This window comes from Meles meles, chromosome 3 (genome assembly GCF_922984935.1).
Source record: "Meles meles chromosome 3, mMelMel3.1 paternal haplotype, whole genome shotgun sequence".
NCBI classification, from domain to species: domain Eukaryota; kingdom Metazoa; phylum Chordata; class Mammalia; order Carnivora; family Mustelidae; genus Meles; species Meles meles.
This window is the reverse complement of record NC_060068.1, coordinates 111,153,516-111,170,419: the sequence shown is the minus strand read 5'-3', so window position 1 is coordinate 111,170,419 and position 16,904 is coordinate 111,153,516. Positions and strand designations below refer to the sequence as shown.

Genomic DNA, 16,904 nt, shown 5'->3' with positions numbered 1-16,904 from the left:
TCCTGAGTTTTAGGGAAATCTGGGCCTCTCTCTGGGTGAAATACGAAGAGGTCAGGAGCAGAGCGATCTCAAGCCATGAGAACACCAAGTCCTGGAAAAAGCTGAGGCTGCCAATGTGCATGTTTTCCTGCTTGAATGCTGTTTTCTGACCTGACAACTCTCATGAGAAAGAACAAAGCAGTGGGAAGGAAGATCTTCCAGCAGACAGTGCCCTATCTGGCTCTTCCTTTTTGCTTATCCCATCTAATTATTAAGGCCCCTTTTCCTTTGTTTCTAAGTGCTTGGAAAGGAGCCAGATTCGTTGCCATTTCAGACTTCAAATGGCCTATTTGTAAATGACATAAAGACCATCCTGCAACACGAGATTTCCTCATTCCACCCCAAAAGGGATGCAGCTAGTAGTGCCCTGTGACAACAGAGATGAGTTCAACAGGATTTAATGCAAAAATCGTGCAACTCAGGGGTCTGTGAGCAAAGCCACTGAATCTGCATAATTAGATGTCAACTGCTAAATGCCAGGGCCTGGTTTCTTAATATCCAATACAGGAGTTAATATCCAATACAGGAGGCAAGAGAATGAGAAATGAGAAGGAAAATGAACATTTAAAACCTTCAGATTCATGGGGTGCCTGGGTGCTCAGTGGGTTAAGCCTCTGCCTTTGGCTCAGGTCATGATCTCAGGGTCCTGTGATCGAGCCCCACATGGGGCTCTCTGCTCAGCAGGGAGTCTGCTTCCCATCTCTCTCTCTCTCTGCCTAGCTCTCTGCCTACTTGTGATCTATCTCTCTCTCTCTCTCTGTCAAATGAATAAAAAAATTAATAAAATCTTAAAAAAAAAAGAAAGAAAAGAAAACCTTCAGATTCAAAGTAAATCCCTTTACAGTGTGCAGGAACAAGGGATGATTAGAGGAGGAGGCTCCCCAGCAAACCATCAAGTCCAGGCCCCAGCACTTACCAAATATCTGCCCCATTGGCCATTGACCTCTCTGAATTTCCCCATTTGTGCACAGAGGGTTGGGATGATTATTTTTTTTGTAAAGGCACTTACCTCAAATGGGTTGTGTAAGAATTAAATATAGTAACCCACATATAATGGGTCACACACAGTGTCTGGTACCCACGGTCAGCACGATTACTATTAGCACTTTTTTCATTTCAAACTCTCTTCCAGTGAGAAAATCTCCATGCAACCCCAGCAATCCAGAAGGATTCCAACCCCACCATCATGTGGAGCCTGTGCAATACATGATTCCACAGGTACTCACCGAGAAGCAGGCATCAGGGTCGATCTGATACTTGGCCGCTATTCCAAAGCGAGTGTTACTATTTCCTGCTGTCCAGGCCAGATTGACAGCGGTCTCTAACTTCTTATTCACCTTCTGATAAATGGAGCCACCAAATTCTGTCCCATCGTTTCTGCAAACAAGCACAGCGTAGATGCTAATCCACCCCCAAAGGCAGGCTGCAATTGGGCACAGCTGTCCAAGTCTAACAGAGGACAGGGGTGCTGTAAATGAACTAAAGTGATCACAAAACAGGTACCCACCCAATTAAGGAAAAGTCTGATAGGAATGGAACAGACACTGGAGTTGGGAGGGTTCAGAGGAAGGGAAAGGCTATCAGAAACACCCAACGGCAGGAATCCCAGGCTGCACGGAACTTGAAGGTGGCTTCCAAAATATTCTTTAAAGTAAAAGCAGCGGGGTGCTTGAGTGGCTCAGTCGTTGGGTATCTGCCTTTGGCTCAGGTCATGATCCCAGCCTCCTGGGATGGAGCCCTACATCGGGCTCCTTGCTCCACAGGAAGCCTGCTTCTCCCTCTCCCGCTTCTCCTGCTTGTATTCCCTGACTCACTGTCTCTCTCTGTCAAATAAATAAATAAAACCTTAAAAAATTTTAAAATAAAAAAATAAAATAAAAGCAGCAACAGGGCACCCGAGTGGCTCAGTCAGTTGAGCATCCAATTCTTGATTTCAATTCAGGGCGTGATGTCAGGGTCATGGGATGGGGCCCCGAGTCGGGCTCCCTGCTCAGTAGGGAGTCTGCTCGGGATTCTCTCCCTCTGCCCCTCCTTCTGTTCATACTTTGTATAAATGAATGAATGAATGAATGAATGAATGAATGAATAAATGCAGCAAGTAAGACCCTGGGATTCCTTGGGGGGGTGGGAGGGGTTGGTTTGTTTTTTGGTGTTGCTACTGCTAAAGTTATTACTTTTATAAATGTGCCTATCATAATAGTAAGGAAAGAGAAGCAAATAAGAACTCAGTCAGAAATGGTAAGAAAGGTTGGGCCACACATATTTTTCAGAAGGCAGTTATAGCTCTTAGCACCCCAGCTACAGCCACTGCTTGCTGCAAAGACACAGTCAAAAGCGACCTGGCCCCCTAGGGGTACAGTGATGACAAAAGAGCTTCACCTACAATTCAGACTTGTCCACCTGTGCAAAACTCTTGGCCCAAACTGCCGGTATTTGCAGTTCTGATGCAATGAAAAGGAGCTACTTGGTGCATTACAAAATGTCTCTTTCAAAAACAGAATGAAACCCAACTGGGACAAACTCCTTCCTCTCTTCCAAACACACCATACTGTCCAGCTTCTGGAAATATTCCCCTCCACTTCTTCACATTCTTAACATGAAAAAGTTCCGCCTCATCACTTTGGGTGTTTCAAGTTGAAATGTCACCGGAAACTGGTAAGGCACAGCCTATGTGCTGTGGAATTCAGCAAAGACCTTAGAACTCACTAATCCAAGGACAAATTCTTGCTGATTCACTGCTAACTCTGCTCCTCACCACTACACTCTCCCTGAAGTAGACGCTCATAAATACATTCTAAATGCTGAAGTTTTCCCTGAAATTCAATCATACAGACATTGTGCTTCCAGTAAGTACAGGTTTAGCCCAGGCAACCCCTGATCCACAGGGAATCCTAAATTCTTCAGAAAATCCAAGGATGGTACAAAATAGCAGCCTGTCCTAGATAATAGATTTCTGAGTGATTTTAGTATAACTGAAATTGGAAGTTTTTCTTGGGTTCACATGTTTGTCCAAAAAACTGTCATTTTTTTTTTAACATATTCTAAAACCAACAACACTGCCTTGCTGTACTGAGCTCTCAATACCATAAACAGAGGGAAGTCATTGTTCAAATTCAATTATATAAAGCACAAAGAATCTTTATTACGTATCGGGGCCTCTACACGCACCAGGGCAACCCGGATTAGCTGTGTCAGCTGTTCCCACACCAGCTAAAAATAAACCATGTCCACTTATTTTAAAATCAGGTACATGAGGCTCAGGTATGTGGGGGAAACAGCTAACAGCCATTGTTCTTCCTTAATTGGTACCAATTTCCAATTCCAAACCAAGAAAGACTTTCCATTTCAGTCAAAACTCTAACTTTAAAAAACCCTTCTATTACTTGCACTGTTTTTCCTGTGACACTTTTGTCTGCTACCTTTTTTTGAATTTAATTTTTTTCTTTACTTTTTTTGGTGTTCATTTTATGAATTTTAACACATGTGCAATATTTGTGTGACCACCACCATAATCAGGATACTGAACAATTCCATCACCCCAAATCTCACTCCACCCCTTTGTCGTCACACACTCCCACTTCCAGCCCAGGAAACCCTGGACTGTCCTTCACTATGGTTTTCCTGTGATTTCCTAGTTTTAAAAAATTCAGAAATTATATTAATATCTGTTATATTCTGTTATGTCAGTTATATTGATTAGAATAGTCTTCCCTTATCTGCAGGAGGTATGTTCCAAGACCTGCAGGGGATGCCTGAAACCACAGACAGTAGCGAACCCCTGTATATACTACATCTCCTATACATCCATCTCTGAGACAAATTTAAATTTAAAATATAAATTAGACATGGTAAGAAATTAGCAACAATAACTTCTAATGTATTATTTTAATAAAATACAACTATTGTAACAATATACTGTAACAGAAGTTATATGAATGTGGTCTCTCAAAATATTATATTGTATACACCTTCTTCATATTGTTTTGTTTTTTGGGGGAGGGGGGAGGGGCAGAAGCAGAGGGAGAGAGAGAATCTTAAGCAGGCTCCACACCAACATGGGGCTCAATCTCACAACCCTGAGATCATGACCCAAAATCAAAAGTCGGATGCTTAATCATCTGAGCCACCCAGGCAGCCCAGTATACAACCTTCTTGGGATGATGTGAAATGACAAATGCCTACATGATGGGATGAAGGTGAAGTGAATGACACAGACATGTGATGTAGCATCAGGCCACTACTGACCTTCTGACAACACATTAAGAAGGAGATCATCTACTTCCAGACAGTGGCTGACTGTGGAACTGTCAACTGACATTGTGGAAAGTGAAACAGCAGAAAAGGGGGAACTACTGGATAAATATTCTTCAAAAAAGTTTGTAAATGGAAATGTTATTCGATTTTTAAGAAGTCACTTCTTTAGTGACCTCTAGTGGGAAGAAAGAAAATTGGTAAAGTTGTCCCCCAATTGTGCCATAGGTTAGTTTCTCATGCCTAGGGGATTTGGGGCTGAAATGTGCATTTCCATTCACTCCACTTTAACTCCCAAGGTTGATTACAAGGGGCTCTCTAACCTAATCTACACTTTTCTCTCCCCTTCATGTACTGTCTGGTAGGTAATAAACTTGTGCATGCTACGTACGCCATGTGGAAAAGACACTATGCAACTGAGATCACTGTCCCCTAACCTGTCTCTCAGATCTGCATTTCATTTACCACAGCAACCTGACCTCAGGCATCACACAGAGAAAAAGACAGTGGCACCTTTCCCTGCCATTTTGTTACTAAAACTGAAAGGTGCTCAAATGTCCACAAAAGGACACTAGCAGGGATGGGACACTCCTCTGGACGGACATCATGCCACTGCTGTAACTGAGCAGTCATTCTGTGTGTACCAGTGACAACAATGACTGTCTCTAGAACACAAAAGAATATCTAGAACACAGAAGAATATCAGCAGGCCATTAGGCTCATCTGATTTCAACACACTCTAAAGTGACTAAAAATTGAGCTTGAAAAGCAATCTCCCTTCTGCACACACTCACACACCACATTCACATACACTTACACGTTAGTGTGGAGCTGGAATTCGTCAGTCTTGTAGCCAACCGCGAAGTTGCTCTGGGTCACTCGAGACTTCGCAGTCTCAAAATTCATCTGGTAGCCAGCCAGCCAGCCTTCATAGCCCAGCACCACAGCACCCCGGACTGAAGGACCAGCAATGTCGAAATCCACATCACAGCCCAGGTTGATGTGCTCCCGCTTATACCCTGTCTTGATTTTTGCATTTTTTTTCCTGAAAGAAAAGAAATTATATTAAGACCACAAGCTAACTCACCTTGCAACAACCATACCAGCAAGTGCAAAAAAAGCATCGTTTTAAATGCCAGTTTACATACAGGGATAGGAGGCCAAGTGAGGGCCCACTTCTCCCTTACACAGTCTCTAGGCCACATCAGCAGAACACTAGTTCTCTAACCAGAATCCAGTCTGCAGAAATGCCCCAATAATGAAGTGAGAAGAGAGGCAGGAAAAGCTTGGGGGGAGAAGTGCTAAGTGATTTTCTTTTACTAAACTCTCCCTATGCTTAATGTAATGGCCTACACAGGCATTTATTAGGGAAAATGCCACCATGTAATTATGAAACAGATGTTTCTTTGCTATTCTCTAAGTCTATGAAAAAGACACGGTGTATCTGTCATGAAGGCAGCTATCTAAACAGCTCCTTTTAAGGAGATGGTTGCTTTCTTACTTTGTGGCTCACTTAGTAAGTAAAGAAAGTAACAAATACTAGATAGATCCCTTTTAGGTAAATGTAACAGATAGCTTTTACTTCAGTATTCAAGAGATCCTAATGAGTATATTTCAGAGACCTGGATACTGACCTGCAACCTAGGGCCCTGCAGTCATGGGGGTTGGGAAGCCCTGCAAGACAGGACAAGTCTGTGGGTCTTGTCTTCTAATCCCAGATCTGCATATATGACCAGATTGGTGACTCCTGTGCCTACTACTCAGGAAAGGTAGGTGGACTTGTGTCACCTGCAAATATATTACCCTGCCCTTACCAAAGGTCAACATGGGAGACAAGACCACACCTATCAAATAAAATTTAGACTATTTTCTGTTATTCAGCTACAAAATGGACATCCTCCCACAGCAAGCTGCATTCTCTGCAGAGATCAGGATCTATACAAGCCTTGCCCTCCCCAATCTCATTCACACTGAGATTAAAGCTTCATTCCCAGCACCCATACTCTGGACTCTAAATACCATTCTCTCCTAAAAGTCACCAGTGTCCCTTGGAGAAACAGCAGACTACAGATCAGGACAGGGTGAGCTTCAAATATTTATCAAAGCTACCAAAGACTACTGGGGTTGGCGCACAATGTCTTCAGAGCTAGCCTGAAGAGACTCCTAACAGCTTCAAACATTTAACAATGAGCTCATCTTTAAGAATAACACCAGCAATGGATTGAAACATAACAAGTATGTATAAATCTATGCATTCATTCATAATGACACTTAAAACACACATAGCAGTCATCGTCAGAGACTAGAAAACCAAAGTGTTACTTTGAAACAATAAATTAAAAAGGAAGCAAACATTTATTCCACCTTTCCTACCCTAACTCTATCTCAAGATAACCAATAGTTTACGAGAAGTTTCTTTTTATTGACATATTCTAGCTACTACATGAAGAATGAATGATTTATAACCAATTTGTAACCCCTAATGAATGAACTGTGGATAGCATCAACTTTAACATACAAATAACAAACCACACCTTCTACATCCAAGTCATGGAAGCGTAGAGCACCACTTATCTTTTACCACCCCCACCTGGAATCTAAATGCAACAAAGCCTCTAGACTTACCAATTCATAGTAAACATGGGGGACAGAAGAACAAGTTAAATGGCACCACAGAGATGCAAACAGCAAAATTTAGTCTATACATAATCTTATGGGACAAATGACCTAGTTTCAATGAATAAATTGCAGGGCAGGGGGAGGAGGAGAATCTAAAACTTAAAGAGATTTAAGGAGCCACAGGAAGCAATATTGGCAATTTTGCATGGACAATTTTTGAGTCTATAAAAAAAATGAAATCATGTAAATCTGATCAGGCTAGAGATTTAAAAATCAAGGAATTATGATGAATTTTTTACAATGCAATCATACTGTAGTTATACTTTTTTAAAAAAAGATTTTATTTATTTATTTGACAGACAGAGATCACAATTACGCAGAGAGGCAGGCAGAGAGAGAGGAAGGGAAGCAGGCTCCTTGCTGAACAGAGAGCCCCATGCAGGGCTTGATCCCAGGACTCTGGGATCACAACCTGAGCCAAAATTAGAGGCTTTAATCCACTGAGCCACCCAGGCGCCCTGTAGTTATACCTTTTTTTTTTTTTTTTTAAAGATATTTATTTATTTATTTATTTGAGAGAGAGAGAGAGAGAGAGCATGAAAAGTGGAAGGATCAGAGGCAGAAGCAGACACCCCGCCAAGCAGGGAGCCCATTGCGGGACTCGATCCTGGGACTCCAGGATCATGACCTGAGCCGAAGGCAGTCGCCTAACCAACTGAGCCACCCAGGTGTCCCTAGTTATATATTTTTTAAAAAGGAATCATATCATGCTTGCTTCAGCAGCACATATATTAAGATTTAAATGATACAGAGAAGATGAGCATGGCCCCTGCACAAAGATGACATACAAATGCATGAAGCGTTCCATATCTAACTCTAGGGAGCAAACTGATGGTTATCAGAGGGTAGGGAGAAAGGAGATGGGAGGGTACTTGCCAGGATGAGCACCAGGTAATGTATGGCATTCCTGAATCATGATACTGTATACCTGAAACTAATGTAAGACTATATGTTCACTAACTGGAATTAAAATAAAAACTTTAAAAAAAGAATCTTATCACTTAAATATATATACTAAAATACTTACAGTATTTTATTATTTTAAATATTTAAATAATTTAATTAATTTATTTAAATTATTTATTTTATAATATTTAATATTATTATATTATATTATAAATATAATAATATATTAATATTGTATATTTAATATATATTAAATATAATACTTTAAAATTTTATTTAAATTATTTAAATTAAATAATTTAAATAATTAAATTATGTGATAACTGATTTATTTCAAAAATGAGGGAGAGACTATGAATGTATAAATACATAATTGGTTTATGGGTTGATAATTATTAAAGCTGGGTGATAGGAAAATGATGAAGGCTTAACATACTATTCTGCCTTTTTTTTTTCCCCTCTGCTTTTGTATGTTTGAAATTTTCTATATTAAAAAATTTAAGGGGCGCCTAAATGGCTCAGTCATTAAGCAGATGCCTTCAGCTCAGGTCATGATCTGAGCCCTGCATCAGGGTCCCTGCTTGGTGGGAAGCCTGCTTCTCCCTCTCCCACTCCCCCTGCCTGTGTTCCCTCTCTCGCTGTCTCTCTCTCTCTCTCTCTCTCTCCCTGTCAAATAAATAATCTTTAAAAAAAAAATTAAGTTAAACATTCCAAGTTACCAAGGACAGAATTTCAGACATTGTGGCTGAAAATAAAGCAAACACCATTCACAAATGACAGCGATGCTTGCAACTTTTGTTCATGTGGCTTTGGTGCATTTTCTCAAGCTTTGAAAGAAAGGAGTAACAACCAAACAAATTCTCTCTCCACAAGAAAAATTCAAAATAAACCTATTCTGGACTTCCTGGTCTTTGGAGAAAGAAGCCTAGGTTTTGGCTTATCGGATTGGCACCATGCTAGCTGCTGGGTGACTGATGAAAGAAATCTGCTCGGAGGCTGACATTTAGAAAGAGAAGGAGACCAAGAATGAGAAAAACCAGCCATCGTATAACCACCAGTAAAAAGCTGCTGCTGGACGCCTGGGTGGCTCAGTGGGTTAAAGTCTCTGCCTTCGGCTCAGGTCATGATCCCAGGGTCCTGGGATCGAGCCCCACATAGGGCTCTCTGCTCAGCGGGGAGCCTGCTTCTGCATCTCTGCTTACTTGTGATCTCTACCAAATAATAAATAAAATCTTTTTAAAAAGGGGAAAAAAAAGTTGCTGCTGACCATAGTGTGCTGCTGGTTGAAACAGCGGTGTTTACCAGCCACGCCAGACCATTCACACAGTGCCTCCCCTACACTGTCTCAAAGAATTCTGGCCAGGAGCACAAAGTCCACAGGATGGGCAGTGCTGGGGCAGTGACTCAGGTTTCTCTCCAGGTTCCTGCTCTCATGTAACACTCCACGCCTTTGGAGTTTTCCCTCTTTCAAATATTACTGGGATTTTTCCTTTTAAGCTACTTCCTGGTGCTAACTTGACAACTGCCTGAGCGAGGCATGACGCTGATTTCTGGTTAATAAACTGGCTTTTTTGTGTGGTGGGGAACCTAGCGTGGGTGCTGGTCCATAGATGAATCTGCAGCCTCATCCATAATGGGCTCTATGCTCAGCTCCTGACAGAAGCCAGGATGCTTTCCCAGGTTATCCCCCTTAGTAGCTTTGGAAAGCCAGCTTTCATTTCCAATCTCCATCAGGCCATCAAAACTTATCTCAAATACCCAGGAGCAATATGGACACAACCTTGGTTTCTAAATGGCATTCTTCAATAAAAAGAACTGAAGCTCCTTGGAGAAATGCCTGATAGCAGGACTAGAAAACAAGCAGATGATGAGCCTGGTACATCTTCTGAAGTAGAGCTCAAAAGAAATGATAGGGGATAATAAAACACAGGATATCAACTTGGAAGCATGCCCAATAGCCATATCTAAAATGAATGAGTATAAAATATATTATGGTAATAGATTATATCCCACAGAATAAAATAAATGTTGATGGATCCATACTGATATAAATAATTGATTAAAAAAATAAATGAAGGAGAAGAGCAAGCTCTCCCTTACAGTAGAATCCCAATTAATAAATGCAGAAGGAATGATGGGAAGAAAAAATCAACATCTGCCAAACATAATTGTTGCAGGCAAGAATCATCAATGGATACTAGGTTTCTTAGTCAAAGGATAAGAAACAGATTATCTACATAGTCTCAAAGTATCTCCCAAGATACTTATTTACAAAGAGAAAAAGAGCTTCATAGAGAAACCTCACAAACACCACTTTAGTCAAGTGATCAAAGTTAATGTCACCAGTAACGAGGCATACTGACATCTATGCCCTGACATCACGCACCAAGAAAGACACAACACAACATTACTTCTGTGGCTGTGAAAATGGGTAACCTGAGTTGCACCATGAGGAAACATCAGACAAATCCAAATCGAAGGATTCTACAAAATAATTGGGCAATCCTCTTTAACACTGTCAAGGTCATGAAAAACGAAGAAAGACTATGTCTCAGATTAGAGGAGACAAAAGAGATTTGACGACTAAATGTGATCTAGTACCCTGAACTAGATCACGGACCTGAAATAAGACATCAATAGGACAACAGACTAGTTAACTCTACGAAAACCATATAAATTTCCTGGTTCTGATCATCATAGTATAGTCATGTAAGATGTTAACATTAGGAGAAGCCAGGCCTAGGAAATAAGGGAACTCTACACACTATTTGAGCAACACTTTTGTGTATGTTAAGTACAAAATTACTTCAAAATACAAAGTTAAATTTAAAAAAATGTTCCTCTTATGTGTATTACTGTAGGACCTGGAGACTTCTCTGCAAACCTCCCAAATGTAACAGGAGGGAAAATCCCTTACAAATTCCTAAGTGTGCCATCTCAGCTCAACAGACAAAGTCCTAGGCAGCAAATTCAAGCATGTGAGCACATTCCCCTGCCTCCCATGGTATCAGAGCATCTCTCTGGGTAACCTGTCCTGTCACGGCAGGATGCCTGGAGGGAAGCAGGCAAGCAAGAAAGCAATCCTCCTGCGGGATCCTACAACAGGATGAGAACAAGAGCAAATGCAGCTCCTGCCCAATGGTCTTCACATCATCCAGAACAAAGTTACAATAAGACTCTAACCTCCAGAGACAGAAGCCCTGCCTGCCCAGTCCCTTGCAGTTACCCACATGCAGTACAGGCTCTGAACTCAGTAGACCCTTCCTCTAAAACACAGTCATCAGAAGGGAAGAAAAGAAATAATATGGAACAGCAAAAGATGAAATCTATAATGCCACTATATGTATCCTTAAAGATTGCTGAGATGGTAAATTTTAATGTATATTTTACTACAATTTTTAAAAACTAACAAATGAAATTCAGTATATACGCTTGCACCTGTCAGCAGTATGTAAAACAACCTTCTCTAAGTTTAAGACATCTACTGCTCTGAGTGGTTAAAATTTTTTTAAAAGGGTACCCCTTCTAGCCAAGGACCTGAGGCAACCAACACACCATCCTGCCTCCTAATGAGCCCAATAACTGTCAAGTCTAATTGGATTGTGGCTGGGGGCATGGGGCACCAAGAGCAGCCTCAGGAGCCCCCCTACAGTTAGAAGCCACACTCTCTTCCCCAGCCTACAAATTGGGGTGGCAACCGTGATCGCTTAGTCCCTGCTTCCAAATCTCGCCACTGCCCTGCAGCCTTGGCCATTTGCATTAGCAGCAGCCTCACTCACGTGAAAAAGCATTATTGGACCACAAGTCCTACAGCCCGCCACAACTGAAGCCAGGAGAACCACAACGGGCAGCCCAGAATCTTACTGTAACACATGGCTAAATGTCCTTGCTTTAAAAACAACAACAACAACAAAAACCACATGAGATTCTTACCCTGTGTTTGGTGAGAAGGATGAATCAAAGGTCAGCTTCAGTCCACGTGCAAGCTGAATGGAAAAAAATTTGCCAGGTTTAGTCAAAAGGCAGGGCAACAGATGTCAATGAATAAAACTATGTCTTTTCCCGGGTGACCATTACCTGATCTTCCACAGTGATCTCTGTGCCTAGCGTGTTGTCAGTGTTCCATTTCTCTGTAAACGTCAGACCATATTCGGTCCACCTGTACTTGGTTTCCAGACTGCCCGTCACTTTGGTGGTCTCAGTGTTGGCTGAACCTGAGCTTGTAAATTCCTTTAAAGGAGAGAGAGAGTCACAGCCTGTACACCAGCACAATGCCACCATAAACAGAACATACTTCCCCTTATGAAAGGATGTGTGGTGTGGGGGCAAAAGCTACTTCTCTAATTCAATATTTAAATACAGATGGGGCGAAAGAAGTCTGTTGATTAAAGGACTCCTTTTGGGGAATTCTTCACCAGGAGACAACTTCCTTCCTCCCTGGTAATGCTTTAGTCTAGACAGGAAGGCAATCCCCCTTCCATCCTAATAGAAAAAGCACTGAGCTAAAGATGACACTATAGTAGATCAGCCCCAAAACTTCCTCCTTCCAACAACTGCCACACGCACAATCTATAAGGGACTGCTAAGAGGCACCTGGATGGCTCAGTCAGTTAAGCATCCAACACTCAGTTTCAGCTCAGGTCATGATATCAGGGTTATGAGATCCAGCCCCACTACTCTCAGCAGGGCTCCACTTGAGATTCTCTGAGATTCTCTTCCTCTCCCTCTACCCTTTCCCAGCTTGTGCACACACTCTTTCTCTAAAATAAATAAATCTTAAAAAAAAGGGGGGGGGCGCCTGGGTGGCTCAATGGGTTGGGCCTCTGCCTTGGGCTCGGGTCATCATCTCAGGGTCCTGGGATCGAGCCCCGCATTGGGCTCTCTGCTTGGCGGGGAGCCTGCTTCCCCCACTCTCTCTGGCTGCCTCTCTGCTACTTGTGATCTCTCTCTGTCAAATAAATAAATAAAATCTTTAAAAAACAAACAAAAAAAGGAACTACTAAGTTTTTTTTAAATTATGTGGTGTTGAAAACCAGTCAAATTTTTTTATTAAAGATTTTTATTTATTTACTTGAGAAAGAGAGAGAGAGAGAGCATGCACAGTTGGGGGAGGGGCAGAGGAAGAAGAAGCAGGTGATGCAGGGCTTGATCCCAGGACCCTGAGATCATGACCTGAGCTGAAATCAGAAACTTAACCAACTAAGCCACCAATGCACCCTGAAAACAAGTCAGTTTTAATATAAGAAACAAGGAAAAATAAAACTAAGGCCTGTCAATTAAGTATACAAAGCTGTTAAATTGGGGATCTGTCAGCAGGGTTCCCCTGGATCAGCCATCCCATAGAGGCTTCAATGAATGTGACAACCACAACCCGCCACAACCAAAAAGGGCCTTTCATTTGGCTCGGCCACCAAGGACATGGCAGTTACTTACTGATCTACAATAAACACCCATACTCCATGTCGGTCAGATAACTTACCAGTCCATTCTCAGATTTTGTTTTCAAGTCCAGTTTTATTAAGCCAAATCCTAAAGAAAGGAGATGGTAACTGTTAATAGGTTAAATAACTAACTTGAGAGTAGCATCTCTGCCTCCCTCCTGCTGCTCCAAAATGCCCTGAGTATGTAGGGAGCCTGTCTCCGTTGCTACCTGCCTATGTGTGGAGCTCAGGAGGCATCAAACAGTGGCAGAAAGAAAAGGCACAGCACTCCTCAGAGCCCGACCTGCATTCCCAGCAGAATGGGAGGAAAAGGTGCATGACAACATGAGCACATGCCGAAGGATAGGCCACATTTAGAAATCACACTCCACTGCAATGGCATACACTGAGCTGCCAGCACCCATAGCGGAGGAACTCAGAACGTCTGCTTGCCTATAGTAATTCATGAGTCTGCCCCTACCAGCTGCACAAACCAAAACTACTTCACAGCCATTAAAAGCTTGTCTTATTTTCCCTAACATGAAAGTTGTAAGAGCTGACTGACCTGCATCTCTCAAAGTGTGATGGGTGAAATCCCAAACATGCCAATCCAGCCTGTGAACTGAAACACTCACCATAACCCTTGGTGAAGACATCCCTGGCAGATTTGCCAAGATCAGCATACGTGGGAGGCACGGCCATCTTCTGCTACAATAAAAGAATCACCAGAAGAAATAATTCAGTAATTAGGGAAATTAGTTTTCCATCAATAAAAATTATGAGCTATAATTAACCACCAATAAAAATCATCAGCAGAGTTCCAGATGTGCACAGAGAAGCCTTACTATCTTGAGCTTCTCCTTGTATCCAGAGGTTGAGATACCTAACAAGTTTTTTGTTGACAGCAGATCAGCCTGCCTTTAGATCTCTTCTTGGCATCCCCAGGACTGAGCATAAGCCCAGAGTATAGCAGGAGTCAGTAAACATTTGCTGAATGAATTAATTGTCAACGACAATTCCCATGAGCCAGCTACTTCGGTGAACTGCAGGACTCTTTCCAATAAAATGTATCTTCTTACAAAATGTCGGCTACTATGACATTAAATGCAATGAAGAGAAATCAGCTTTTTCAGGCCAGCTTATTTTCTAAATGGTTCTGATTTCATTCATTCAACAAAATACTTACAGAGTACCTACTATGTGCCAAAATGAATGTAACTTTTCAAAAAACTGCATTTCAGAGGAACCCATTTTTTGAGTATCATATTCTTCACACAGAATACAGTAAAACCTAACAATTAAGGCGACTCTCCATGTGGAAGGAAACGAACTACACACAAGCCTGAAAAATAAATGCAAATAAACATTTATTGAGCTGCAATGGGACTTTATTTTTAAAATCAACTATCAGGGGTGCCTGGGTGGCTCAGAGGGTTAAGCCTCTGCCTTCTGCTCAGGTCATGGTCTCAGGGTCCTGGGATCAAGTCCCACATCAGGCCCCTTTTCTGAGCAGGGAGCCTGCTTCTCCCTCTGCCCCTTCCCCTGCTCATGCTTTCTCTCTCTCTCTCTCTCAAATAAATAAATAAGATATTTAAAAAGAAAGGAGGAAGGGAGAAAGAAAACCATCAGGAGCACCTGGTGGTTCAGTTGAGCACCCAACTCCTGATCTCGGCTCAGGCCATGATCTCAGGGTCCTGAGATGGAGCTCTATGCTCAGTGGGGAGTCTGCATCTCCCCTCTCCCTCAGCCCCTCCACTCACCCCCACTCTCCTGTGCTCTCTCTCTTTATAAAATAAATGAATAAATCTTTAAAACCAACTACTGGGGCACCTGGGTGGCTCAGTCGTTAAATGTCTGCCTTTGGCTCAGGTCGTGATCCCAGGGTCCTGGGATTGAGCCCCGCATCAGGCTCCCTCCTCCGCGGAAAGCATGCTTCTCCCTCTCCCATTTCTCAGCTTGTGTTCCCTCTCTCACTGTGTGTGTGTGTGTGTGTGTGTGTGTGTCTCTATCAAATAAATAAATAAATCTTTAAAAACTAAAATAAAATAAAACCAACTATCAAAGTACTACTTGAAATTGTTGTATATCCTAAATCAGTCAACAAGCATTTATTAAACATCTCAGTGTTCAAGGAAGGTGAGTAGTTCAAATAGTCCTTGCCCTAAGGATCACACGGTGTCCCTGGGAGGCTTTGCTATGACATAGTACATACACAGCATTAAAATCCTAACCCAGGGCAGCACACACAGAGGCGGAGAGAAGCCATGAGACAGCAACCATCACTTGCATCTTCTCCATTTCCAGAATCATTGGCCTCAATTAGTGGAAATCCAATAAACCCACGGATGGTTCCATTAATTTTTAAAATACAGTATGCCTCAATTGCCAAACTGAATCTGCATATACCCCACGTGAAATCACATATGTATGTATTCACACAAACACACACCTGCATGGCATGTTCCCGGTAAGTGGGAACCCAATGAAAGTGGTTCAAGTGACCCCAGGGGGACAATAAGCCAAATGAAGCCGCACTGCTGACCTAAGCCTTAATTTCCAAGACACTACAAGAAGCAATGAGTGCACTAGAAAATAAACAACTACAAACTTCCACAATTTTAAATTATAAAATTGTGGTCCAAGTCCTATTTTACATTTTTCAGAGGTTTTGCTAATTCTGCCTCACCTCACTTTTGTGTCAGAGCAGAGCGGAGTGGAGCAGCCCAGTGAGCTGTTTATGCTATCCTATTTTTGTTCCTCTTGTTATTTCTTGCACATGATCAAGCTAGAACCATGGATAGCTCAGTCCACATTAGGGTCAGGCACAAAGAACATGGGGGAAGATCCATTTTTAGGCTGTCCCCATTGGCTGTTTCAAGTCTGGGGACTCCTGTCTCCTGACCTGTTCCCCTTCCACCCAAAACAAACCTCACAGACACATCCACCCCTGAGACAGAACAGGAAACCATCCACAAGGTCCTCCAGAACAGAATACCGCCAGCATACGGCATATGTTCTGGCCACAGATTGCCCCGGTTTCCTCCAAGGAGAAGGAACGAAACAACCCTATGTCCAAGGCTGAAGTTATGCAGCCCCAAGGAAATCTGCACAACATCTCAGCTAAGGGCCCACAGCATTCTCCACCCCAAGCAATGCTAACAGGAATCGGTAGACTGAGCACCCCTCTTCAGAGCTGCCTTTCCCCCGCTGGGCTACAAACTCAGCCCCAGGTGAGAGGAGGAGCAGTACAGTGGCAATATCTCCAGATAAGCTAAGACCTCCCTGTACCTCAGGCGCCAGGGCCCTCCCAAGTACCCTCTGCTGGCTCTAGGACCCACCTCACCAGACAGGAGCAGCTTTCATATTTGGACTGGTCTGCCCCTCAGGGAAAAGGCAGATCACTCATCATTTAATGCTCTCCAAATACCCTCGCTCATCACTAATTCCCAAAACTGAACAAGTAAAGCCACCTGTCAAAAAAACCCCACTCCACTGCCAGCAAATATCACCCTAAAGCACATGGCTGTGGCCATTAAAGAGATTACCCTCTAAGGACAAAGGAGTTGGGAGCACAGAGGAGAGTGGATCAGGCCAGGCTCTCCATGTGGC

General features: G+C 42.5%; 1 protein-coding gene and 1 non-coding gene across 3 annotated transcripts in view; one reads left to right on the top strand and one right to left on the bottom strand.

Annotated features, from left to right (window-relative positions):
• Positions 1 to 16,904, bottom strand: part of VDAC1 (voltage dependent anion channel 1) — a 29,635-nt gene that overhangs the window by 3,211 nt on the left and 9,520 nt on the right. For both annotated transcript variants that reach the window (XM_046000652.1, XM_046000654.1), the window contains exons 2-7: positions 13,931 to 14,003; positions 13,355 to 13,404; positions 11,953 to 12,105; positions 11,809 to 11,861; positions 5,108 to 5,335; positions 1,266 to 1,416 (exon numbers count right to left, since the gene is read on the bottom strand). In XM_046000652.1, the coding sequence (XP_045856608.1) occupies positions 1,266 to 1,416; positions 5,108 to 5,335; positions 11,809 to 11,861; positions 11,953 to 12,105; positions 13,355 to 13,404; positions 13,931 to 13,997 (702 nt within the window). In that variant the 5' untranslated portion in view covers positions 13,998 to 14,003. The remainder of the gene's footprint in view (positions 1 to 1,265; positions 1,417 to 5,107; positions 5,336 to 11,808; positions 11,862 to 11,952; positions 12,106 to 13,354; positions 13,405 to 13,930; positions 14,004 to 16,904) is intronic.
• On the top strand, positions 7,681 to 7,783 carry LOC123939486. The gene has a single exon (XR_006817867.1). It is a non-coding gene; the product is annotated as a U6 spliceosomal RNA (small nuclear RNA).